General features: G+C 35.2%; 3 protein-coding genes and 1 long non-coding RNA gene across 5 annotated transcripts in view; 3 read left to right on the forward strand and 1 right to left on the reverse strand.

The window, feature by feature from the left end:
• The first annotated feature begins 1,436 nt into the window (after positions 1 to 1,436).
• LOC113503665 (stimulator of interferon genes protein-like) lies at positions 1,437 to 8,646 on the forward strand. Of its 2 annotated transcripts, none has more exons than XM_026885700.1 (8): positions 1,437 to 1,626; positions 2,645 to 2,712; positions 4,555 to 4,605; positions 5,050 to 5,288; positions 5,498 to 5,764; positions 6,143 to 6,311; positions 7,156 to 7,269; positions 7,580 to 8,646. In XM_026885700.1, the coding sequence occupies exons 2-8, from the start codon at positions 2,655 to 2,657 to the stop codon at positions 7,681 to 7,683; spliced, it is 1,002 nt and encodes a 333-aa protein (XP_026741501.1). In that variant the 5' UTR covers positions 1,437 to 1,626; positions 2,645 to 2,654; the 3' UTR covers positions 7,684 to 8,646. The 2 variants fall into 2 exon arrangements, with proteins under 2 accessions (XP_026741501.1, XP_026741502.1); XM_026885701.1 differs by having other exon boundaries at positions 1,437 to 1,550.
• A 667-nt stretch (positions 8,647 to 9,313) lies between these two features.
• LOC113503664 lies at positions 9,314 to 16,193 on the forward strand. Its single transcript, XM_026885699.1, has 3 exons — positions 9,314 to 9,800; positions 10,223 to 14,942; positions 15,136 to 16,193. Exons 1-3 carry the CDS (start codon positions 9,608 to 9,610, stop codon positions 16,142 to 16,144), a joined length of 5,922 nt encoding a protein of 1,973 aa, XP_026741500.1. The 5' UTR covers positions 9,314 to 9,607; the 3' UTR covers positions 16,145 to 16,193.
• LOC113503666 lies at positions 15,669 to 21,063 on the reverse strand. Its single transcript, XR_003401476.1, has 3 exons — positions 16,818 to 21,063; positions 16,018 to 16,048; positions 15,669 to 15,761 (listed from the first exon to the last, which is right to left on the reverse strand). It is a non-coding gene; the product is annotated as an uncharacterized LOC113503666 (long non-coding RNA).
• A 504-nt stretch (positions 21,064 to 21,567) lies between these two features.
• Positions 21,568 to 25,611, forward strand: part of LOC113503901 (ankycorbin) — an 86,774-nt gene continuing 82,730 nt past the window's right edge. The window contains exon 1 of the mRNA XM_026886039.1: positions 21,568 to 22,837. The gene's annotated coding sequence lies outside the window, so the exon portion shown is untranslated. The remainder of the gene's footprint in view (positions 22,838 to 25,611) is intronic.

Consider the following 25,611-nt stretch of genomic DNA (forward strand, 5'->3'; position numbering starts at 1 on the left):
CCCTAGCGGCCCCTCATTGCTTTACTAAGACTACAGCTGATTTTCTTCTATCGCCGACGCGTCGCGCCGCGACTCGCGCCTCTCGGACAAACTACCTACGCGCGAAACGTCATATAGGTAACTAGCTGTTGCCCGCGACTTCGTCCGCGTGGTTAGAAGATATAAGTTAGGAATTTTTTAACGAAAGCCCTCGAAGATTAATATTTTTCCCCGTATTTGCCACACTTTCCATTAAATTTTAGCTCCTATTAGTTGCAGCGTAATTTTATATACCTAGCCTAAAACCTTCCTCGATTATTGGTCTATTGAACACAAAATGAGATCAAATTTTTTAGATGAAATTATTTATAATAATTTAAAAAAAAATGAATACAAGTTTTTTTGCATTTTCTGAGAAGATTTGACGGGTGAATTTTCGATTGAAAATTAGAGTGTTTTTTTATATTAATTCAAAATAAGGTGAAAAAATAAATATTTTTAATCAAATAAATTACAGCGTATTTGGGACACAAAAAAGTAAGTTTTCACCAAATTTCGTTACAAAAATAAATTTTTGTAAAAGATAAAAATAAAAAATCACAATCTTGGTTTTTAAGATTTTTCACATAAATTTTGAGGTTATGTGAAAAAAATGTAAACACAAAAGTTTTAGATCTTTTTCTTTTAGAACTTTGCCATTTGACTTTTTTCGATACGAATTTTAGTTTTGCCGGAAATCGATAAAAACCGTTTTTTACTCTTCAAACGTCACTCCCACCCCCTTCCCGACCTCAGATCACCCGTAAATTATTTTTCCTTTCATTTTTATAATATTCCCCTCCTTTTCTAATGGGTTTCATCCTACTATTTTTTTTTTTGGTTTTAAAAATTATCGACCCTGGTCTACAAGTATAGACACGAAAAATATATATCACAACGTTTGAAAAGTGCGACAAGCAAAATTAAACTGTAAGATCATATCCACAATGATTTTTATTCCATGTTTACAAGTCGCTCGGTAAATGCAACAATGGCGCCGCTGGGCGGTAAGATGTCACGTGCGCTCGTGGTTATACTATTTTCAAACTAATGTCTATGATAAAGAGTGCATATTGCATTGTCTTAGGTTGGAGTGGGTTACCCTGTTACAGTGTTACAGGGTAGTGAAAGGGTAACCTGTTCGGAACAGGGTTACAGTAATCCGTTCGAAGGTGTAACATATGTCATAGGGTTTTTTCTTGAAGCGCTTAAAAAAACCCCTTCAAAAACCCTTTCAATGAGTATCCGGCCGGTCCCTGGTTATAATGATGCATTTTGGACTAAAATAATAAACACCTCACAAAGCAACGCTGCATTAATTCGTAGAACGGCTGCAAAAATATTAAGAAATGAACGCTTCGTTAAATTGATATTTTTTTATCTGTTTACTGCTGTGCCGGACAACTGTCAAAGACAAATACAAAATGTTTTGGTTTTGATGAACCATGAATGATAACAATTCTTTTTCTTTGGCGCTTTTTATACTTTTTGAGTTACAATTTAATTTAAAACTTTAGCTATTTGGAAATTATGTAAGTCTTTGTACATAAGATAATTTACATAATCACAGTTCACAATTAATCTTTTTTTGAACAAATGATAATAAAGGTTAGTGGTTGCTATTTCACAACAATGTATTTACTATTATCATCTTCTATTTTATTCTTAGTTACATTTAGTTTCAAAAGGTTATTTTATTACATTAAATTATAACTATAGCAGCAGTCGTATACATAAAGGAGAAAGGTATCTCACAAAACAAGAACAACCATAAAATTAGTAGTACCAGTATTATATGTATTATCTATGCATAAAATGTACATACTAATTAGATTAAATTCTAAAATTATTTAGAATTTTAGTTAACAATTATATACTACGAACAGTTAGTCAGATAATAGTTACTTGTTACACCTGAAATTTTTAATTTCGATTCTTAATTTGAAAAAAAGCCAAGCTGAACAAGGTTGATGATCTATGTTTGATGTTACTTTCCTTATATATAAGAGCTTATAAGCATTTTCCCAGCAGTGGGGCAATCACTAGAAAACATCATTACCATTTGCAATAGATCATTTGACTAAATCTTATAAATTATAATACAAATCAGTACCTATGGTCAGTCAGATTGAAAACATATTTTTATTTACCTTTGCTTAAATACCCTATTGAGCTGGAAGTAAACAATAGGGATGATGACAATTTTTTTTTGCAGTTTCCGCCTTGTAGTTTTTTGTATAATAATGGACACATATTTTTTTATTTGTCTCGCAAACATAAATTGACCAAATTACAGTGAATGAAACTTATGTGTGACGTCACAATTGAGTATAAATTTTACTCTATCATTACATCACAAGCCCCCTCTCCTAAACTTTAAAGCAGTTAATCTTTGTCAATTCTAGTTTTCCTGAAGAAGGAAAAAATACGTATCTCATACTTTTCAATAATTATTGTAAGTCTTTATGCATGAAAAAAAGGAAGTGTACAAAGTATGAAATTATATTATTAAGTAAACAGTTTTAATAATTAATTCATCTATCTCCAAGTCAGACAGTGTTGTGATATTACCTTTAATAGTCACCCTGTGTTGTGTTTAATTCTTCATGTTATATTTTTGTTGCAGAGCACCAAAAATGGATCAGTTTCACATTTTTATAATGCAGATTTTATTTCTGAGTGGCATCACATTAGGTAAGTATGCATGCAACTAACAAGTATTTAATTATAATGTAATATTTCAACCCAACTATGATTTTATATTATACCTATAATACTTGTAAATATTTTCTAAAATTGCTTAGTATGGAAAGTACAAAAAAAGCTGTATACCTACACTTTTAAGAAATTGTATTTGTGGAAAAAAGTATGGCTACTTATTGAAAAAAAAAACATTAGATTGGGCTCTGATTAAATACTTTCCATATGTTTAATCTGCTCTATTTCTTTTTGGTTTCCTCTGTAATATGTGTTCATGTGTATTTTTTTTTTACCTTTTTTATCATAGTTAAAGTTATGCTGTGTAATTAAAAAGATAACAAAAATACACAAAAAGAAGTTTTGCATTCATAACATATTGAAGGTGCAAAACTTCTTTTTTAAAATCTTGTTGTATAGGCTGGATTTCCTGGAAATATAGTTGTAAGGGTTTTTAAATAATAAAGAGAGCTTTAAGTGTCCCTTTGCAGGACACAAGCCTCTCTTCTATATTTTCATAAGCCCCACAACCCGAGAGATAGGCAAAAAATTACTCAAATTGCCAAGTTGAAATGAATGCTTACGTAACAGTTATCAATAAAATCTCCACATGAGGTTTATACTTACAAAAGAAAAGATAGAAAAAATAAAAAAAACAAATGAGTTTCATATAGAATTAAATATTATAAATTATCAGTCAAACAATTAAAGCTTACTATTTCAACGTACTTGTAATTGTTGATTCAAAATTTTTGGTGGCAAAGTACCTACACCTCTTAAATAAAAGTATGTGTCGGTACCCAAAACAATGCCTCTTTGTTATGATTGTGTTGTTTTTTTACTTGCTTGGCCCCACACACTGACTGTACAATGAGCTCTTTATAAAGCTAAAAATAGATATGAGTCCTAAAACAACAAAAAAGTCCAAATATATGTGTTTTGTCATCAAGTTATGTAAGAATTAAAAAATTAAGGCAGTGGAAAGTAATTATTAGACGTCTTTAGGTATGTTTAGATAGATTAAGCTTTTGGATCAGCAGATTAATATGTGTAAAATCTTTTATTTATGTACTGTCATGTAGAATTGTGGTACATAAGGCGGACTTAATGCCACAAGGCATATAGTTATTGCTTTTATTATTGAAAGATTACATTGTTGATTTAGTTTATTAATTTCCAGGAAATACAGGAACTAATGTTTATGTTTAAACAGCTCAAGTTGCCCAAAGTACTGCCTGCAGAAAAAGCCTTGCAATATGAAGCCCTTGTATATTTAAATAATTCAACAATTTTCAAAATAGTTATCATGTATAGGCTTTTGGTATCCAAAGAAACTTGGAGAGATGTGGATTCAATTATATATATAGAGAATCTGTTAGAGAGAGGGAGACAAAAGAAGTTGACGCTTTTATTTAATTTCGTACTCCATTTCTTTTTATCTAGTCCACTGCTAGGCAGAGGCCCCTTTCCATTCCTATAACAATCATATAAAGACTTAATAGTAGACTACCTACTATAGAAAAAATATCTTATTGTTTGTTACATTTCTTTCAAAGAAAATTAGTTGTGTTTTGACAAGATTTCAACGTCTTCATATTATAACAATCAGTCTGCATTAACTCTTAATTTTTTTTTACTTTTTAGTCTCTTAAACTAAGTAAACAAAAAACAATTATTTTTTATAACATAATCAGTTCTGCTGACTCTACAAGCGATAACAAAAAGCTCCGTTACAGCCAGGAGTTGGAAACAAGGCACTATTGTGGAGGTCTCGATAGGAACACAACATGTTGGCACGCAGTAACACACTTCTTAAATTGTTTATTTTATTTGTTGTAGGTTCCAAAAGTTTTAGCTTAAATGATAAAGACAAGTGGGCGATAAGTGTCGGTAAGTGAAATTAGGTATAGGTAAACAATTTAGTTATTTATCATTTTATTTTAAGAAGTTTTATAAAGTGATAATGCGCTGTGAACCTAGTTATAATTTACCACCTATGTAACATTATGGTATGCAATGAAGATTTGATTTGATTTAAAAGTCTTTCCAGTATTCTTAGTTACCGTCTATGCGTTTTGTTAATCATATAAACAATATTTGTTTACCGTTGCTGTACGTTTTTTTTAATTAGACATGATATAACTCTAAAGCTTTATGTAAAAGATGTACGGTTTGTCTTCTTAAATCTAAAAGGTTGAATTTAAAATCTTCGAGGTTTTTCCTTGCATCCTACTGATACATTAATCGAAGCCAGAAAGTTTTTAAATCACTTTCACCGTTTAGAAAAATGCTTTTTTTCCGCTGCCGCCATTTATATTACATCTTTCTTTTCAGCTCGATACGTTATATACGTATTAACCATACAAGGCACGAAATGGGCTTGCACGGTACTTTACGACATGTACTTAAAACGTGGCGACTTGGATCTCAAATTCCTGAAGAAGGTCAACCGGCACCAGGTCATGCTGTATCTCGGCTTCATAGGTTTCCTAGTCCTCAACGAGCAGACTGTTATAGACGGAGACTTCTCTCAGATGTTAATCGCAAGTTTAATTGTCAAATATCCGGTTATTGTAAGTTATTTCTGATGATTTCATATGTTATCCTTTTCTTTTTTTAATATTCCCTTGAAGCAGTGAAGCGATCTGCATAACACAACAAGTCAATTAATTGTTTTGTTCAATCACAATGTTTGGCAAATCTAGTTTCTCAACAGGTTCTCTGTTTTGAAACTGATTATTTATTTTTAATATTAATTTAAATGTCAATATTTTTATTTAAGGAAACAAAATCTAAAACGAGCGTTAACTACGGCGTGGGCATGGCATGCAGCTTCTTCGAGGGCTACCTGACGCACGTGCTGCCGTCTGACGGCGCGCGGTTCGTGGGCTTCGAGGAGAACATCCGGCGCTTCGAGAGCAAGCAGGGCGTCGTCTTCCCCGTCAAGAAACTCTTCGTCATCGTCACCAAGTCGCTGTTCAGCCCGCCAGACCTGAAACAGTTCAACAAGACTAATAGGGAAGAAGCCTCCTCGATAGAGGCGTGCAGAGTAAGTCTAAGTCTTTTTTATTTGAAAAATTTAATGGAACATTTCTGGAATTGTTAGTGTTATTCGAATGGGGATCCTGATTCTGAACACTTACTTTATAGACGTTAGGCACCTATTATATAGCGCGCGTTAACCTAAAGTTGACCCAAGCATTTGGGGCCGCCTAGCTCAGCACGCTCGCATCGTATCGTACACACTATGTCCATGTTTTCCGACACTATACTTTAAAGAAATTATGGTCATTTGTAGTCTATTATAATGACAGCTTCTATATCAAAGCAGTGCAACTTCTGAACGTAGTACTATTACCTATATAAATAAACCCAAAGTACTCAATACAACCATAGTATACAATACATCATATAACCCATGTGACAGTCCCTGGATGCGATAGAGAAGGACGTGGCGGGCGTCCGCAACCGCATCTACAAGAACACGGCGTACAAGATCTACCGCGCGCCGCGCCGCCCCGTGTGCGTGGCCGCCGAGTGCGCCACGCTCCTGCACACGCTCTACAGGGTCACCAAGAACAGGGACCTCTACGAAGGTAGCTCACACTTCTACCATAAGTATCTAATATATAAAACACCTGTGTTACGATGTTAGTTACCGTACTCCTCCGAAACGGCTTTACCAAATTTTAAATATGCGCATTCAGTAGGTCTGAGAATCTTAATGTGGTATTACTTACTTTGTCTACACTAAAATTAAACTAGAAACTAGAAAGAATTTCTAAGGCAAGACAACGTTTGACGGGTCAGCTAGTATATGTACCTATATTCCATTTAACTCTATTTTGAAGTTGGATTTGTCACCCGAGTGATAAAAATCTCGAGTCGAGTGCACGGATAGCTGAGTGGTTGAGGACACCTCACCAAACCTACCGTGCGCGTCGTGCAACAGGTTCGATCCCCGCGTAGGACAAGCTTTTCTGTGATCCATGAATACTTGTTCTGAGTGCCTTTGTGTATGTGATTTTTTGTGAACAGCGAAATACGGATTAAATTCCTTAATGCGGGAGTCACTTTATAAAAAAAAACTTTCATGATAGCAATGGCTCAAAGCACACCAACCAGCGGGCTAATGGTTGGTGATGGATAGGGAACATAGTATAAACGTTTATGAACCTAGAAATGTGTGTCACTCTGATATTACAAAGTCGACTGTTTAATCCATATGAGTAATGTTCAATCTCTAAAGCTTGACCAATTGTAGAATAATTTGATCGAAGCAGCTGACACCCTGAAATCACACACTTTTTCTCCGAATGTCTCTTCGGGGAACAGGTAACAATTTTCAATCTTGACGATTAGTTTAAGTTATATGTCACAGCAAGTTGGCGTCCAAATATTGTACATGCACTTGATTACAGTAAAATTTGTTGTTTTCAGTACTGGCCGATGTGAACGTAGACGACATCGTCTCTGACTTCACAAACACTCTTCGTAAGATCATAGCCAACAGTCCCGAATGCCGGGGCAAGTGCGAGATCATATATTTCGATGGTAACTATCTATTACTCTCATTAAATATAATATAATTTGTTCCATTTTAAATAAACTGTCATTATAATTATTAACTTATACATGTTAATCAACATAATGTTAAAATAGTGGGAACTGCTTTTTTTTTCACAAATAGAATATCTCATATATTATTTTTATTAGGATTTAAATTTTTTAAGCCTCATGACGTTCTTAAAATCTAAAGTCAGCAAAATGTTTGTTTTCCAGAAAATTTATATTTTACAATTTGTCCATTCGTAAAGACTACACAAAAGATACCTCTTACATATATCTGCGTTTCGCTTTACAGACACCGATCCACAATTAAACTTCGCAGATGTACTTCTAGACAGAATCCGTGAAATTGAACCAAACTTTGAAAAAATAATCGAGACGGCGCAAGCAAGCGGATGATGGATGAAAATTTAATAATTACTTATTTTTAGAGATAAAAATGATAATTTGTATGAAAAAAAGATAAAAATATGACATAATATAAACATTATATTTAGTTATTAGTATTATTTGTTATAAAAATCAAAAGGACATTCATATATTTTTTGTACTTGTTTTGTTTTTCTAATCACATTTCTTGAGTCGAGGACAATCAACAATTTTCTTAACGTACATTCTATCTAATTAAAAAAAAAACATCGGATTATATAAAAAATATGGGAATTTAAGAAAAACTGTGACTGTATTCATGTTTAATGATAGTTTATTTAGATATAAGTAAAGCGACTAGTCAACATGACATCCTTATTGTAAGTTATACTGTTGTAAACAATATAGTCATTTGATGTTCTTAGTATCATTTGTAAAGCTTTTTTAATATGAGATATTAAAATTGATAACCCCCACAAATTGCTAGCATAGAAACTTTGTCGCAATAAAAGAAAATGGAAAGTGAAAATTTTGGGCCCCACATTCGCAATTTTCAGTGACCTATTTATGAATGGAAATTGGATTAAAATGACAATTTTCGTATTTTGAATTTAAAATTATTGTGTTGGCAAAAGGATAAGATAATATGAATAGTTACAAATTTAACCTTGTGGCATTAATTCATCGGCCATTATAAATAACAGAATCGGGGCCCAGGGTGTGTTAGTAAATTGCGAGTCAATTATTGAAATTGATTTTTTTTACAATTATGTTGTGGATATGTAAACAAGTGAGACCTGTTATGCACACATGCAAAATTAGACAAATAAGTAAAAAATACTGATATCTAATATAATAAACACTTGAAATAAGTAACGCAAGTGGTATAAAATCATTGTGGCCATAAAAATTATTATGCATAATGTCGTAAAAAATAACGTGGTCTTGAAATATTTGATTTAATTATGATTATAATAAATGATTGTGTTCATTCTTTTAATATTTTTAGTAAGCACATATTATGTTTGCAAACCAGCAAATACTAAAAAAGCACTTATATGTAAATCAGTAAGGGTTTTAATAAATTTTGTATTTTTATATTGTAATTATATATTTTGTAACCAATATATAATGTTTAGCGATTAAAATATTCAGTCGTCCCTCAATTAGACGGTAGAGGTTGTTACATGGGTATCCCATTTAGAAGAGCCAAATATTAAAAGTCTTCTTACAATCATTTAATATAATCTATAACCTGTTTATATTATGTTTCTTTTAAGAAACTATATTAGAAACTTGACCCTGATGTACATGTAAAAAATTCACGTAGAAATCATGTACTTAAAGTTCTGTATAAATATATTTTTTCAATGGAGATAAATGACTGTAAATTTAGTACATCCACTTACAGATACATTTTTCTGTATTTATTTACTAATTACAGGAAATGTTAACAGCCAACATAACTATGATTACTTTGTAAGGTCTCTAGCGCAAGGGTACTATTACTATAAGCTCTCATTATTTTTGTAAAAGCCTCTTGTGATTTAATGGTACAAAATAAATAAAATAAATTAAACAGTTGTTTCGTGTTTGTCATAATTAACTGTAAAGTTAAATAACTTTAAATAATATCATTAAGCTACGGCCTCATGCAGCCGTTCGAAGCTCATTTCCGACGACGAATATGGTCGGCCGTACTTTTACACAAAAAGAACATATAAAGTATGAATTTGATGATATAATATTAATTGGATGTAAACTCTTCATAAATTATTTAAATATACATTCATGACTTAAACTAAAAAGACCTATCGCCGGAGCACCAATTCATACGTCAACCAAATTAACACAACAAGAAAAAGTAACAAACGTCATCCGTCATAACAACAACTTCACGTGCGCGGTGTTATGGACTAGGTTATAACTTGATATTAACAATTTATTAACAGAAATGGGCAAGCGTAAGTTTGATAGCGAAAAGGAAAAGTCGCCGAAAAAGGCTAGGCAAAGTGAGTCTGAGGGAAATGACGGCGTGGAAGAAGAACAACCTCAAAATGAGGAGAATATGGACGATGTGGACACAGACGGGTTTGATGTTAAATATTTCCGGAAAGAACTTGCTGCGAAGCAGGGACAGACCATGGGTAAGTAGTTTACTTTAACGTGTCTTGATACTGACCGCAATACCAGTAAGAATTAATGTAACTAGAGAAAATTACTTATGTTATTTGTGTGCACTTGCGCTAGGAGCTGTGAGAGGCAATTATATTCGGATGTACTTTATGTTACTTATGTTGAATAAAACGCCAGTCATATTATAAATTTTACCATCTTGTTGAAACATGTAAGTTTCTTACTGCTTTGTATGCAAGCTGCATCGGGTTTGGACTGGAAGCCAACCCTAACATAGAAAAGATGTATCTAATCTAATATGTCCCATTTTGAAATATAATTCCATATTTTACTATAATCAAGTTTTAAAATTAAAAAATAATTTATAACTAACTGAAATTAATTGAGTTAATGCCAATCAAAATTACTCAAATATATGTCCATTACTTTTCAGCCTTGACACAGTTCCTGCAAGTCTGCCTCAACCCTGACAGTCCAGCAGACTACTTGCTGCAGTACCTGAAAAGTGGTGGAAATTCACATGAAATCTTGCGTCAGATCACACAAGAGAACAAGAAAAACCTCACACTGGCCACTCCGGCTTTCCACATCTTCCACCTCATCATCCTCAAGGTCCAGTCCTCCCTCCCACACATGATAACTATCACTGAGGAAGCTTGCCGCTACTTCCTCAACACATTCATGTCAACCATAGAGATAATGATTAGCGAGAGCTCTGGCCCTCGCCATAGGAAAATAGTCTTAAAGCTATTAACCTCAATGGTCACCTTAAATTCTGACCTAGGGGTTGAAGTGCTGAACCAGGCACCGCTGACCCCCAAACATTTACAGCATGTAGTAGAAAAGCCCAACTTCAAAGAAAAGGACAATGTCAGAACTTCATTTGTTTTCTTCATGACATCTTTTCTGGTCGAGGGCCACTTGCCTCTGATTAAGGCATTGTTAGAAAAGCAAGGTCTCCTAGCTTTGGTCATACCTGGCCTAGTGAATGATGAAGCAGAGGCAGCACTAATGTTTTTGAATATCTTAAAGAAAAATGTAGTTGACAACCCATTGATTTCAAAAAGCTTGAAGTTGAAGACCTTCAGCCACCAGGTTCTACATAACTTATTTAAAGTGTTTTCATGGAAGGGACCACCGGAGCTGAGTCAGGAGGCACGGAATGAAATGCGCCCGGAGATTATGACTTTACTCAGTGATATTGTCTTAACATTATTTACATCTCACAAACTGGGCCTCTACTTTATTGACAACTCCTTGGGAACTGTGGATGCAAACAAAAACCAGAATTTATATAAGGCGTTGCTGACATTGAAAAGACCTTGGGAGAATGATCCTGAGCGCGAAGTTGTATTAAATATTATTTACAAATGTCCCGACCTGCACAGAGCTATATTCAGTGTGATGGAACAAAGTTTCGAACCCCAACATTCACCAATATGGGAAAGAACAGTAGACTTTACAAATAAGTTACTACATAAATTAAAACCTGAAGAAATGGTTGCAAGAATGACTCATCTGAATCCTGTTCAAATTGCTAATTTTGTGAGGTTTATTACCTTACCTGTCCCACTATTAAAATTCATTCATATCAATCTTGGAAAGGATCAAACAGTATCTTTATATTGTGTTAAGGTTTTAGTAAAGATGCTGCAGTCTCTGAGGAGATATATTCAGATTTTGGAAACTAAAGAGAGTGCTCAGATTGCTGATTTGAAATCTAAACTTGAATATTTTATTCCGAAGCATTTGCCGGCCCCGGCTTCAATAGTATCATTGATAGAAAATGTGATCGCAAATAAAAAACCCGAAGAGACCACTAAAGATTACAGACTTCCGAAAATAAACGACACAGAGGCTTTGGTATCACTTGTTGATCTACTTCTACTTTATAATGATATTAACCCTGCTTACTTTGAAACTTTGGAAGGAAGTATTGATATGAAAAAGATATTAGACTTCTCTAAAACTTTAACCATTGGTCATGTGTCTCTGTTGAAGTTTAAAGTTGTGTCTCTATGGCTCATATTGGACAGCTCTGCAATCTCCCTGAAGAACCCAATGTTCAAGGAACTATTCCTTATCATGTTGGATGTGTACATGAGTGACGATGACACCACTTGGATCGAAGCCAAAGATACCTTACATATCTTCTTCAAAAACACATCAATATTCGAAGGAGATGAAGACGAAATTCATTTGATGCTTTACACGTTAAGAAATGCTAAAGTCGATCCTTCATCGTTGGTTGGCGATGTTGTTGAATATGTACTAGAAAATATAACTGAGCTGACAGAATATGTTAGAAATCAACTGGTTCACTTCGAAATTTGTTCAGAGAACAGTGAAGATAGCCTTAAAAAGCTTTTTAATGATCTAATGGAGAATAAGAATACTGAAGATAATGTATTCCTGGAAAGCAAGCTGCCGTCTCCTTTCATCGTGGGATGCATACAATATTTACAGTTGCATAAAGAAGCCAAGAAGAGCTTAAAACATTTCCTCTCATTGTACGTCGCGAATTTACTTCACAGTAACTATTCACCAGAATTGACAGAAGTGTTGATAGGAGATTGTAAACTGGATGCCAGGAATTACGTCGCCAGTTGGATCGGAGAACCTGTCCCAATGCCCGACACCATAGCGGGACGAGACAATGTTCTAAAAGCAATATCAGATTCCATCGTTAATAAAGAAGCCATTCTTTTGAAAGACATATTCCATCACCTTGAAGAGGATAGCGAAGAAAGTGACATTGTTATTGACAATATTTCCTACAAAGTCGACCTGTCGAAAGTGGCTGACAGTTCAGAATTATTAATATGGGCGAAATATTTGATATTCTGTACCATTCGGTTGACGAACATGGGACAGTTGAGTGAGGAACAACAAAAGAATATAACAGACTATTTCCAATGTATAATTGCAATAGGGAAGAAACATTTACTGATGGATGCATGTAGGACAGTAATATTGACTTTGGTTAAAAACCCGCAGCTGCTTAAAATCTATAAACCTCTTAATACTGGCAAAGACCCTTCAAGTTTATATGCTACCGGATTCCTGTTAGAGGTGTTCACACAACACAGGGATTTAGTAGAGTATCTGAACAACAAACATATATTAACTAAATCATACCAGCAGAAGAATTATAATGAAATCGTAAAGGCTTTTGTTAAAATAAATAAAAGGAAAAACGTTGACAGTGAATACACTATCCGTGTTCTAGAAGTTATGGGTTTATCAAATGAGGATGACATGAAACTGTTCAATCTAATATTCAGTGCAGAAACAGACTCTTGCTTAAAAGATGATAGAGAACCAAGTCTAGTACTTGAGCTGTTGAGATATTTAATAGAGAAATATTCAGAAACGATTAGTTTAGAGCTACAACCAAACGTTCTAAAAAAGAGTATTACGCTTTACACAGACTTGCTCTCAAACAAAGAGTTGAATCCTAATTTGACCAATTTGGAGACGGCACTTACAAAGTATTTTGAAAACAAACCGCATCAAGCGTTACGAGTATCGGATGAAGATTTTAAAAAGTTCTTCTATTTTAGTACTTTAAGGAAATCAACAGCCAACCTCGCGTCCGTTTTATTAAAATTCAACGAACAATTCTGTAAAATTTTCAAAGAGGAAATATCTAGACCCGAAGTATTAGCTCAAAGAGAATTGACACTTCCTTTGGGTAATGCAGTCATAAACCACCAACAATTCATATTAGAAAACAAAGAATTCTTAGCTACTGTGTATAATGAATACAAATCAAATATCACTAAAATGCTGGAAAAGCCTCACAAAGCCGGACAAATCTATATTTCGTGTTGGCAATTCATTAAGAAATTAGCTATAGAGTGTATGGAAGTACAGGACTGCTTGAAGTTGTTTAATAAAACGCACAAGTTCGAAGTTATAGAGTCAAGTCATGTTCAGATTTTACAGAGTATATTTTTAAAGGTATGTGAAAATGTAGCTAAGAAAGAACACCTGATTAACTACCTCTTATCAATGTTAAACTTGACAACCTTTGCTTTAAAAGAAGGCAAAGTCGATGCGTTACATGAAATCGTAGCAAGCATTTTCAAAGTGATACAAGCTTGTAAAGTCGTCGAGGGGTTACATATAGAACAGAAGGAAGAATTTAAAAAAGTCACCGAGAGCGCAATCTTCCAAAACTTCTGCAAACTTACTTTAAAAGATTCATTAAAAGTAAAGACAGCAGGCCAAGTGAATGCAGTCGGACCTAAGCTTGTAGCATTATTAACAGACCTAGTAAAACTATTTTACTCTGAAAACCACGAGGATATCGTCACATTATTCGACATGGTCACTTCCCATTCAGAATTTTTGAACGTGATGCTGAGTCTCCATAGTTCAGATATTAAATCAAGACTAATAGAATTTTTGTACACCTTGATCAGACTCAACAAATCCGTTATGAAAACGCAACACATCCCAGTCTACTTGAGCGCTTATCACGCTACCAGGAGTCCTTGTGATCGTCTCATTGTCGCCCTATTACATTACTATGAGACAAATGGACAACCAGTGAACGAGTACAAGCCTTACGTATGGGGCGATTCAGCTGCAAATTACTACGCTGTGCGCAAAAACAGGTCGTCATCTTTGTGGTCCCATCCAACACCGAATCAAGTCCTGAACTTATTTGATCGAGAGATCATAGAGCGGACTGTAAGGAACTTCCCCGTGACACAGAAATTTGAGTACCATTATGAGTTAACACACAATATTGGCGTGGAAAGTGAAGTTACTGATTCTATTCGATCAGTGTTGAATGAGATGTTTGAAGATGGCGTGTTTAAGCCGACCGTAGCTAAAGATAATGAAGGAGGGATAAAGAGTTTGTGTGTCAGGGGAAAATATGAATGTGTGACTACTCAGTTTGTTGGGAAAGATTTGTTGCATACTTCTAATTTGGATGTGGATGATGGTATATATGACCCTGTGTTCGTGTTCCCACTGTTGGGCCACCTGCTGGCGCCGGGGTCAGTCGCCTCCTGCTTCAAGATGCTCCGGACCGGGCTGCTGTCCGTGCCGGTCATGGCGCTGAGCTCGCACTGCCCTACCATGAGGGCGGCCGCTTACCATGTTCTACATCGGTTCTGCTTGCTTCTAGAGACTGAAACGTAAGTCTGAAAATTCTCAACTTTAACTTAAATAGGTTTCTAATGCGGTTTAATTATTTAATGTCCCTTTTGAAATATAACGAAAATATGACGCGAAAAAAGTATATTCATAGCACAATGTGGATATTAATACATAGATGAACGGTTATAAGTTTTCATTAATACAATATTTTATATATTATTATTATTTCAGACGTCACAAGAACGAAAAACTATTCCTGACGGACTATATTAACACGTTGCGTCGCAGTCTTGCGTCAGCCATCAACAGCACGGAGCCCTTCAACGGCCAGGAGCTGAAGAACCCGAAGCTCCCGGCCATCGACGCGCTGTACTTCGCGAGAGCCCTCATGGTCTCCACAGCCCCGTCCGATCCCCTCTACAAGTCAGTCAACAACTTCCTCATTGCCAAGAACTTCGTGGACTGCACTCTCGTCCCTGACTTCTTAAGTCTTTTCCACGACAGCGATGTGGAAGCTATCGACAGACGACTCTGGATATTAGGCATCATTAGAGACGGAACGAAAACCATGACAGATATCGATGTCGTTTTCAAAACGATGTGTCTAAAGATGATCATGGACTTTTACTCTTCAATTTTGAGCGATCGGAGGGTGAAGGAAAGGATCCTAAGCGTTGTGAGTTCCATAGTGTCTGTACCGAGAGCTTTTGAAATATTGGTCGAAGGATACGGACTGTTGTCGTGGCTCCACTCCGTTGTGCGACAGACGACCGACAAGTCACTCATTAAAGGTATTTTCGCACTGATCAACAACATGATCTACAGCATGAACATTGCAGCTTTTTCCAGAAACATATCTGCCAAAAATGGAAGAGTTAATGAGTATATTGAACTCCGAACAAATAAGGATGTAGAACAAGAAATTCTGGTGATACACTATGATTTGTTGAAGCATTTAGATGATTTAGAAGTGAGTGATGTTGCTGATTACGTGAATATTTATAGGTTAATGTCTAAGAGAACTATTAAGAGCTTGTCAAAGAAGCAGTTGTTAAGTTTGGTAAACAAAGTCGGTGTTATGTTTAAAGACAGTGAAGTTATCAGGTTACTCACTAAAGCGTTGCTATCGAATGATGCCCTAGCTCTGAAAAGCAGTAATATGAGTTCAAAATTAGATTGTGAATATAAAAACAGTTTGATACAAAGCTTAACACAAATTGTGCAGACGTATGTTGTTTAAAATAATTGAAATCGATATTACAAATAAAATAAATATGTTTTACACAGAACCCGTTTTGGTTTCCTTTCTTTGACAAAAAAAAACACGGCTCACTGATTTAGCTGTCCGTATGTCACAACCACTTCATTGCGAAACTTTTCTATTTGAATTACACAGTTGAATTTCACAAATAAAATCTGTGAACCGTTTTACGATTCATATCCAAAAATAAAATGAAAAGGGATATTTCCCATCGAAGAAGATCGAGTATTTCTATAATTCATTAACCTCCGTACAACTGTTATGTCGTTAAAAGTCTCCGCATGTCTGGCGTACGTCTCATCGCGTGCCTTCATGTTTATGGCTGCCATTTGACACCACGTACATGTTAGTCGCGAGTGTTCCCTCTACACATCACGTGCTATCGGATGCCTGATGCAAGACTTATTTACAACAAGTTACACTAGATTATGTTCGGTATTAGATTGATTTATTCCAATAGTCTAATTGGTAAAGGTGTCAGAAGCTAATTTTATCACTGCCTTCGTCTTATCACGGGTCTTAAATAACGATATTTCTTGCAATAAAGTAAATACATCTTATAAATAGAATTAAATTGGCAATAAGCTATGTAGTTTTCATTGTTGATTTTTCATGTAACATAAAAAATGTAATAAAAAATATGTTCGATTACCTTAAAAGAAGACTTCCCACAGCCTTAAACGTAAGTCATAAAGCATGTCTTCGGACTCGCTAAGGCTGAGTATGATAGATAGGCCTCAACAGCCCGCAAATGAGTGTTGTACTAACAAATACTGCGTAATACGTTCCAATTAACGGCCAGTCTAGATAAATGAAGGGGTAATGTATCTTGTGTATCGTTGCGGTGATTTTCTTGTCCGATGTGCGTCCGACACTTGTATGACTTAGCTGAAAAGACAAGATTCCGTCGCCTGTCCAATTATAATTGTGTTTCAATATGAAGGAATATTTATGGATTGTCCAGTTCGTTATGCTTTCCGTTTTAGTTAATGGTGTTTTATAGTTCAGGTTTTTTAATGGATAGGACAACCTACATGTTATGATATTTATACTTAGGTAATTGGATATAAACTTCATGCGTATAATTATAAGTTACATATCTAAATTATTATAAACGGATATTGAGCTATAACATCCCTACTAATATGTGAAATGTAAATGTAAGTATGCACGCAAAAATACTGAACCGAATATCAAACTTTTAACACTGTTCTTCTTTATAGAGTTCGTTTAGCTCAACTTAAAGAAAACAAGATTATGCTTTACAGTGAGTCTCCATGTGGGTGACCGCTAGTATTTAATAAATGATAAAGTAGTATCTACACTAAGCCATGCTCCTTTTTGTTAAGGCTGGGAATGGGTAGTGTCAGACTCTTACTGACTAAACCTGAACCTCTGTGCTACGTCATCCGCAGTTTTGTGTCGGTGTATGGCATTGCGTTGCAATACTTCACCTCGTTGAAGGGATAACCATTGGCTTAGAATTGCCAAAATCGAATTTGCATAACACATAATTTAATCAGACTACAATATACAATGCGTCGACTGTGGTATAGTATATATACATGGTGTTTGATAATGATATCAAATAGTATGTGAGTTGAAGAGTGATAATCAACTCATCGTATTAAGTAGTAATTAGTTTGAAATGAATAAAGCAAGTTATAAATTGTTAGCCACTTAGTAATATTTATGTCAATACCTGTTTATACTGGCACTGATATTAGTTTTCATTTTCACATCTAGGCAGATAGAAATTAGGTTTTCTTTTCGAGTACTATGATTCCAAAGCAAAAAAGGAATCTAAAGGCTTGTTTATTTAGAACTACGAAAAGATTTCTCTTATGTTGAGATTATTATAAGGTATAAAGGTAATGTGTTTTTACATCGCGCTGTACAATGCTGTACATGTTATAACGTCATCGCGTCACAAATATTTTTCTGCCAGTTGATGGCTCCCACGGCCACGGTATCATCAATGTATGTAGGTGTGTATGACCTATTATATTATGTAGATTCAATATGTGACTATAGAGTGATAAAGCTGAAATACTGATACAACTAGCAGTAAATATCTAGGTGCGGTTGAAGTATAAAAGTTAGGAGGTATTTACATCTCGATTTTGTATATACTTTAATTTAATAAGGGATATATGTAGTTTATGTGTTGTGTTGTACATGAACATATTTTTGTTGTTAAAAATAGGCTATATGCTTATATAAAGGGCTATTTAAAGTCTTAATTTATTGCGTGTTTTACTTTTTGTACTTTGGCATCTGCAATAAATAAAGGCCATTTACTAGTGTCTACTAATTTAAATCTTATAAAGAATTAAACCAAGAAACAGCTAAATAGAAATCCTTAGAGTTAGGTAACGGTGTTTTTAAGACTGAGTGGGCTGAAGCGTAAACCCGAGTATTTGTACCAGTAATGTGTTTTAATAAACAAGCTGGCATTTCTTAACGGTCTGACATATCTAAAGTAATCTGAGTATTATAGGTATTTGACACAAGTAACTCGTTCTCAGAGATTTGACTGACGCCTAGCACTTGTTGGATTATCGTAGTGTCGGGTTGAGTGGTAAAAAACAAAGTAGAAAGACGATATTCAGACTTTAAGTGATATTGTTATAAAGTGCTTATTTTTTTTTAAATCCCGGTGTGTAAAAATCGCGTGTATGTTTCATATAGGTGGATATAAAGTAGAGGCGATGTGCCCTTTTTTATTTTAAGGATAGAGTTCTGTGTTAAAGGAGAGTCTGTGCCAATTTATGCCGCCCTAGCAACATTTCTAAACCGCACACAAGATTAGAAAATTGGGATCGAACTCGAGACCTTTGACTTGGCATAAACTATCGCAACACACATAAATAAAGTATTTATTTTAAAGAATTCCTCCGATTTTTTATATCGCCAACACTATGTGCTGTCGTAAAAATAGGATGAGGATGTTTTATTAATTAAATCGTCCGTAAGAAAGCTTTATCATCGTGAATCTGCAGACATCGGATCGCGGGGAGACGTGTGAGAGCTTGCGTTAATGTTTGAGCGAATATTATCAATAGGCTTAATCTGAAACCTATATGATGACCAGAGATGAAGGACGTAGGTACCTACTACTATTATACCTAACCTATTCAGTCTCTAGCCAACTGAAATTTACAATCGTTATCATAAAGAAAACACTCAAATGTGTAAGGTCTATGAACTTTATGTCACTTTATTCTGCCATCTCCATACGGGAAATAGGAGATATTGCGCGGTTTAATACCATGTTTATACTTACTCTTCAATTTTACTAAATACATTACAATTTATAAGGTGAATCGTCACAAACTACTATCACACTACTATGTGCTACTATACTATAAAGGTGACAGATCAATGTCACGTGACTTATCAAAACAAAATACATATATTGTTATGATATTTTAGCGATAAGATTATAACGATGTAACGAATGTTAAAAATAGACTAGACTGACAAAACAAACTAGGTAATTAATAATTATATGTTCGCTTTTATTTTGTATATCTTTTTCTTTAAGTCTAGATTCTTCAGCCTACATCTCAGGCACGAAATCCTTTATTTATGAAATAATGTTTCTTCGAACCATGATCCGTCTACCGTCATCATCCCATTATGGATTCGCTTTTCATTAGTTCCTTTGTAACGAACCGCAAGATGGCGGCTTTCTTATTTTGCCGCCAATACCCGTGTTAATGTCGAGAGCACAATATCTTGCTGATCTCACAACTCTTTTATTTATCGTTCAAAATTAAAAAGGATATAATTGACGGTATCTTTTACGTAAGGGTTGAATGCTGATTAAATTGAATATTGATCTTTTAAGGTTATTTTTAACTTTGGAAACTCCTCGTTTAATGATGTACTTATTGTGGAGGTCAGACATTGTCGAGTTTGCGACATTCCAGAGACAAAAAAGATGTCTATGTATATGTAGAAAGCTATTTTACCAAAAGTTTCAAGGGTTTTATCTAAGTTCTATTTCTACCAAGGCATAGTCTTTGTTAAACGCTGAATATATCCATGTGGTAAAGGTGGGTTCCTTTTGATGCGTTTTTCTATTCAGGGGTCAATTCTTGATAAAGGAGTCGGTTGGGTCTGAAACTAGACGGGCGCGGCGCGCGGCGGTCCGGCGACTAAACTGCGAGCGTTTGATATTTAAAACAAATCACGATTTTTAACCTAATTTTATGCAATTTTCAGTAGAAGCGAATACGCATTTAGAAAGGTAAGTGTTTATGTGGCTACTATTATTGAATTTATTTTAATTTTGAAGATAAATTGATATGTCTGAACGAAAATACTCTAATCGTCATTTATTTTATTTCGTTTGTTATTTTAAATACAGGGAGAATGAGGGCATGACGGGGACATGGCTACGAGCACAAGATATAGAATAACGAAAAACTTTTAAGACAAGACTGTGTTCTAATCCAAATGACCCCAAGTTACAGAAGAACCCTAAGAAAAAGAAGACCCAACAAGCTCCCTCTAGAGTAAAGAATACCGACGAGGATAACATGTGCCTGTACTGCCTTGAACCACACTTATTTAAAGTTTTCGTTGAGTGGCTTGCCAACTATATGTACGGTGGGCTCATACAGCTTGTGCTTGTGTCGGTGACGTCAATATAGAAGAAATCCACATCTGCTTGTACTGTGTCGCAAAAGAAATACGTACCCCATCGTGCTTCTACAATGGGGCACGACGGGGTTTTCATTATAGTTACAAAAAAAAATCTCACGTCATAATTATGATGTCATTATTTACATCATCAAATTCTATGCCAAATGTCATTTTAATAAGTAACCAAAGTGTTGTAATTATTTTAGTTTTAATAAATTGCGTTGTTTATTTTACTGAGTAGTTTCCTTAATTTATAATTAATAATTATTTATAAATATTAAAATATTAAATATTAATTAATAATATAAATCTGTCTCTAAGTTCCAATTTACCGAACACCTACTATTGTAGCAAAATAATTAAAGTTATTTGTTCCAATTTTTGTATAGATTAACTTACTATTATTTATCAACAAAATCACCGCTAAAATCCTTTTTTTTTTGGAACAGGTAGTGTCATATTTATGGTTCGCTCGGATTAACCGTGTTGTTACTGTTATTAGATTGCTGACCTTCCAGAGGCGTAAGCTTTTATTTTTTTTAAATTTCTGGACATTGAAATCCGACATTGAGCGATGCTGGTTTATATAGCTTTTATCAGTGAACAAAATCTCGAAGGCGAGATTTTTTCAAAAATTGAGATTTTTCTTTTATTCGTGCATGTAAAAAGAGTACATTAGTGCGAAATATGAAAGTCCGTGTAACGCAACCATAGCGTGATTCAGACGACCCTGTACAGCGCCATCTGTTGAGGGGATGCGGAAAACGGCGCCTGACAACAAGTCAGGGAACTAGTCGAGAGATTAATTAATTTGTTTTTAACTGTTTTATATAATACATCGTCTTTGAGTATTTCAAAGGGTTAGCCAATGATATCTTGGTTCAAATTGAGACACAGCCGCGTGACAGACAAATGAACAGACGGTCTGTCAGCGGTGTCTCAATAATACGGATCCGTTTTTATTCTTATCATCAGTGCCGATTATATGAATCCAAATTATACAACCACAGCGCGATTTAGCTGGCTCTGTATAGCGCCATCTGTTGAGGGAGGATGATCAACTGGATCGCGACGTCCTGTCTAGTAGAACGTTTTGTCCAACAGGCTTAGGTACTCACGAAACTGGTTTGATTTTGTTTTTGATTTAGATTCACATTTCATTCGGTCCTGAAATCGAGTAATGATCCAGTGTTATTAGCTTCATTAGCTGTGGATTGAGTGTAGTTTCAATTCGTGCACAAATTAGCAGTTGATATTGGCATCGGCACCAGACTTATAACTGAACAGGACTTGATTCTGTCGGGAGCAAGCATACAGTTTAAACTTTTGATAGTTGGAAAGTTTTGATGTTGGGCAGTAGGATATATAAAAAAAAAACCTATTTGGAAGTATACTCAAATTAATCGCACTAAATACCTTACTATGTTACTTGCAGAAGTTACAGATGAGCAAGGCATATCAATACTGCGCTACTCCCTGTAGCATCAAAAAAAATCGTTTAACTACCAGTAGGTACTAATGTTCGGTAATCAGTCAGCTTGCAGCACAAAACATTGCACTTATTTAGACTATATCATCTACCCAATATGCTTGATTGATTGAAAAACTAAAGGTCTCTTGTCAACACCGCAAGAAAAACTGCAATAACCTATAGGAACGCGACGTAATAAGAATTAAGTTCGAAGAAAAAACACTACGGCAATACGAAAAGCTGCATTTTTTGCAGTCCCATCAAAGGTTTTGCAGAAAATTCCACATCTCGCTCATTCCCCAGCAACTAGTTTGTGCTAGAGAGGGACAGAAATGTTCGCCAGTACGAAGCCTTACGTTTGTATTCCCGCGGTGCTTGCCGGAGACGCACGAACGCGTCCGATGCTTATTAAAAATTCGTTATATTTTCCGTCACGTGCTTTTTTGGTTTTGTAAAAAATAAACAGTGGTCGTTTTTGTGGTTATTGTGAATGGGAGTGAGGTGGTATGAAATGTAACTGGAACGTGGTGACCTGCGCGAGTGAGGAAGTAAGTTTTCAGGAAATAAAATTAACTAACTTTATGTCACACTCTTTACTCTCATAATTACCACATCTATTTTTTTATTGTCTTTTTCTCTGCAGTTAGCCTAAGCGTAGGCTTTGAGGGCCTGACCAGATTTATTGGAGACACTTTACAAACCTCCGACCAGGACTCAAATCCTAGCTTAACTAAGTACTAGACATCTCTTAAACATGACATGCTGTACTTATTACAATCTAATTTGTTAAGGTAAAAAATGATATCCATATGACAACTTTAAAAAGTACAGAGTGTTTTTGTTGGCACTATTGGAAGGCCGAATGATAGCCCCTAGGTAGAACGCAGGGCCACAGTGCCTCAATAATGACACGAAAGGTTATTTCTAATTTAGGGCGCAAGTCACAGTGTTGTGTTAATAACTATATTAGATCACAAAATATCAAACTAAAGTTCAATTATAAAGTTCAGTCATGGACTCTATTCTATAGAATTACCTTTGATCTCTTGAAGACGTACAGAGACCGCACTTTGTCCAATGTCGTTTTATTTGGATTCCAAAAGTTGATAAGCCTCTACACACTCGTAGTTATAGTAAAAATATACTATGATAACATTTTCTTTCTTCTTTTGTTTTTAAACAGCTCCCGCAGTTATTACCTAATCCTTGTCTCGCAGGGGTTTTCACAAACATTCAAATCACATCTATAAACAAACATGACCTACGCGGGGATCGAACCCTCGACTCGTTCTCTCAGTGGGTTTGACGTGGTGACTTCAACCACTCGGCTATACGTGCAGTTCAAGTATTAACAATGAGGTCTGGACTTAATTCAATAGCCCGCAGCCTTGCAATATGCAAGTTACAGAGAACAAGCGTTGTGATCAATGTTCGTCTCTGTTCTGTATGGGAAACGACTTGTATCCCGGTATCTAAGCTCAGGCATGTTTTGTTGAAATCTTAGGAATGTTAAGGAAGTTGGCTGACATTGTACACCACAGCTAGTACTGAAAACCCTGCTTTAAAACACTAGAGCACATTCCAAAGTCGTACTTGAAATAAAACAGTGACTAATTATTTTAAGCTTCGTAATATAGAGAATACTAGCTTTTCGCCCGCGGCTTCGCCCGCGCCGATGTCGGTTATATCGCGTTTCCAAGAGAACTCTTCAAAAGTCCAGGATAAAAACTATCCTAGGTTATTTCTCAAGGTCAACTCTATCTCTGTACCAAATTTCATTAAAATCAGTTCAGTGGTTTAGACGTGAAAGCGTAACAGACAGACAGACAGAGTTACTTTCGCATATATAATATTAGGTATGTAGGGAATATAGGGATTAGTAGGGATATTTAGGGTCATAAAAAAATTGTTAGCACTTAACTTGTCTCATTCTAGTCCACTTTACTGTATATTTAAAATCGCTACTACTATTATACCACTTACATTAATAATGGCGGCAAATACTAGTTGATATTGCAATAACCGCGACATGTGCGAGGTGTTTCCACAATAGTTATGGACGTGGAAACAGGCTCCAATTTAACGGCTATCTGTTCTGACTGCCGCCCCGAGGCAGCGTCGTGAAGATATATACACTAGGGCTGTAATACTTTGGAAAATACAGCTCTCATTAAACACTGTATGTTCGTATTATAGAGCAAAGGCGTTTATTGGCTCTGCGTAAATGTCAAACGTTTTAAGAGAAAAACAAGTAGGTAGGTAATAGTCTGTTTTTAGCGACCATGATGCGATACAACTTCAAAGTGTGTTAATTTTCTGACTGATTAAAAACAAAATACACGGCAAGCTCAATGTAAACCAGCAAATTTTGAGAACCTACTGTCTGAACCTCGTAAAAAAACATTTGTGATTGTAAAAGCGGTGTTAGGATCTCCGAACAACTACCGACAATTTGCTAAATTTCCATAGCCATATTTAATTACTTGCAAAATGGGAAATTCTTACGAAATGATATATATAGCTATTAAAATATAAGGAACGTTGACGACGTTATTAAACGACAGTATCATAGACAAGCAGTGTCATGGCGGCTATATCTCATTATTACCGGGACAGGCATAGAGTATTATTCTATGAATAATGTCTTATGCTCATTGAGCCTTATTTAAATCTATAAATTCGGTTAAGCTTTGGAACAGAGACGGTTTTATGGCGAGTAATATATTTCTTTTTATTTTAATTATTTTTAAATGTGCTTTTGTAATAGGATTATGGGGATATGACTGCTTTATTAAAATAGGTACAAAGTGTTACGGTTATATTAGTTTAATGTATTGAGCTTATGCTATGTTAGTTCTAAGGAGCGATTGTATGATTTGCACATTACTTCTTCAGTATTATGAAATTAATACATCAATATGGATATGTTAAAAGACGGTAATATAAATAAGCTATTCCTCTTTATAAATTGATTTACTACAGCATACGTCCGATGCCATCGCCAGCTCGTCTGCAATTAAATAAATGACAATGCGTGACGGAGCGTAATGAGTTCATGAGGCCGACAGATGGCGCTGTGCCGCCACGATGCGCCTGCGCCCGCAGCGTCAGTTTGATGGATATTGAGGCATATCTTGTGCTGTCAATAAGGTAATCAGTTTCAGTGCTGTTGGTAGTGCAGTAGCAATAATGTCAGCCTGTAAACGTCCTACTGCTAGGTTCGGGAATCATTTGGCTTAACAACTCTAAACGTAGAGATGGTCTGGGTTCCATTATTTGTTTAAAAATCTAGTGGAACAATCTATACAGGTAAGCATAGCAT

Source organism: Trichoplusia ni, chromosome 20 (genome assembly GCF_003590095.1).
Source record: "Trichoplusia ni isolate ovarian cell line Hi5 chromosome 20, tn1, whole genome shotgun sequence".
Taxonomy (NCBI): Eukaryota; Metazoa; Arthropoda; class Insecta; order Lepidoptera; family Noctuidae; genus Trichoplusia; species Trichoplusia ni.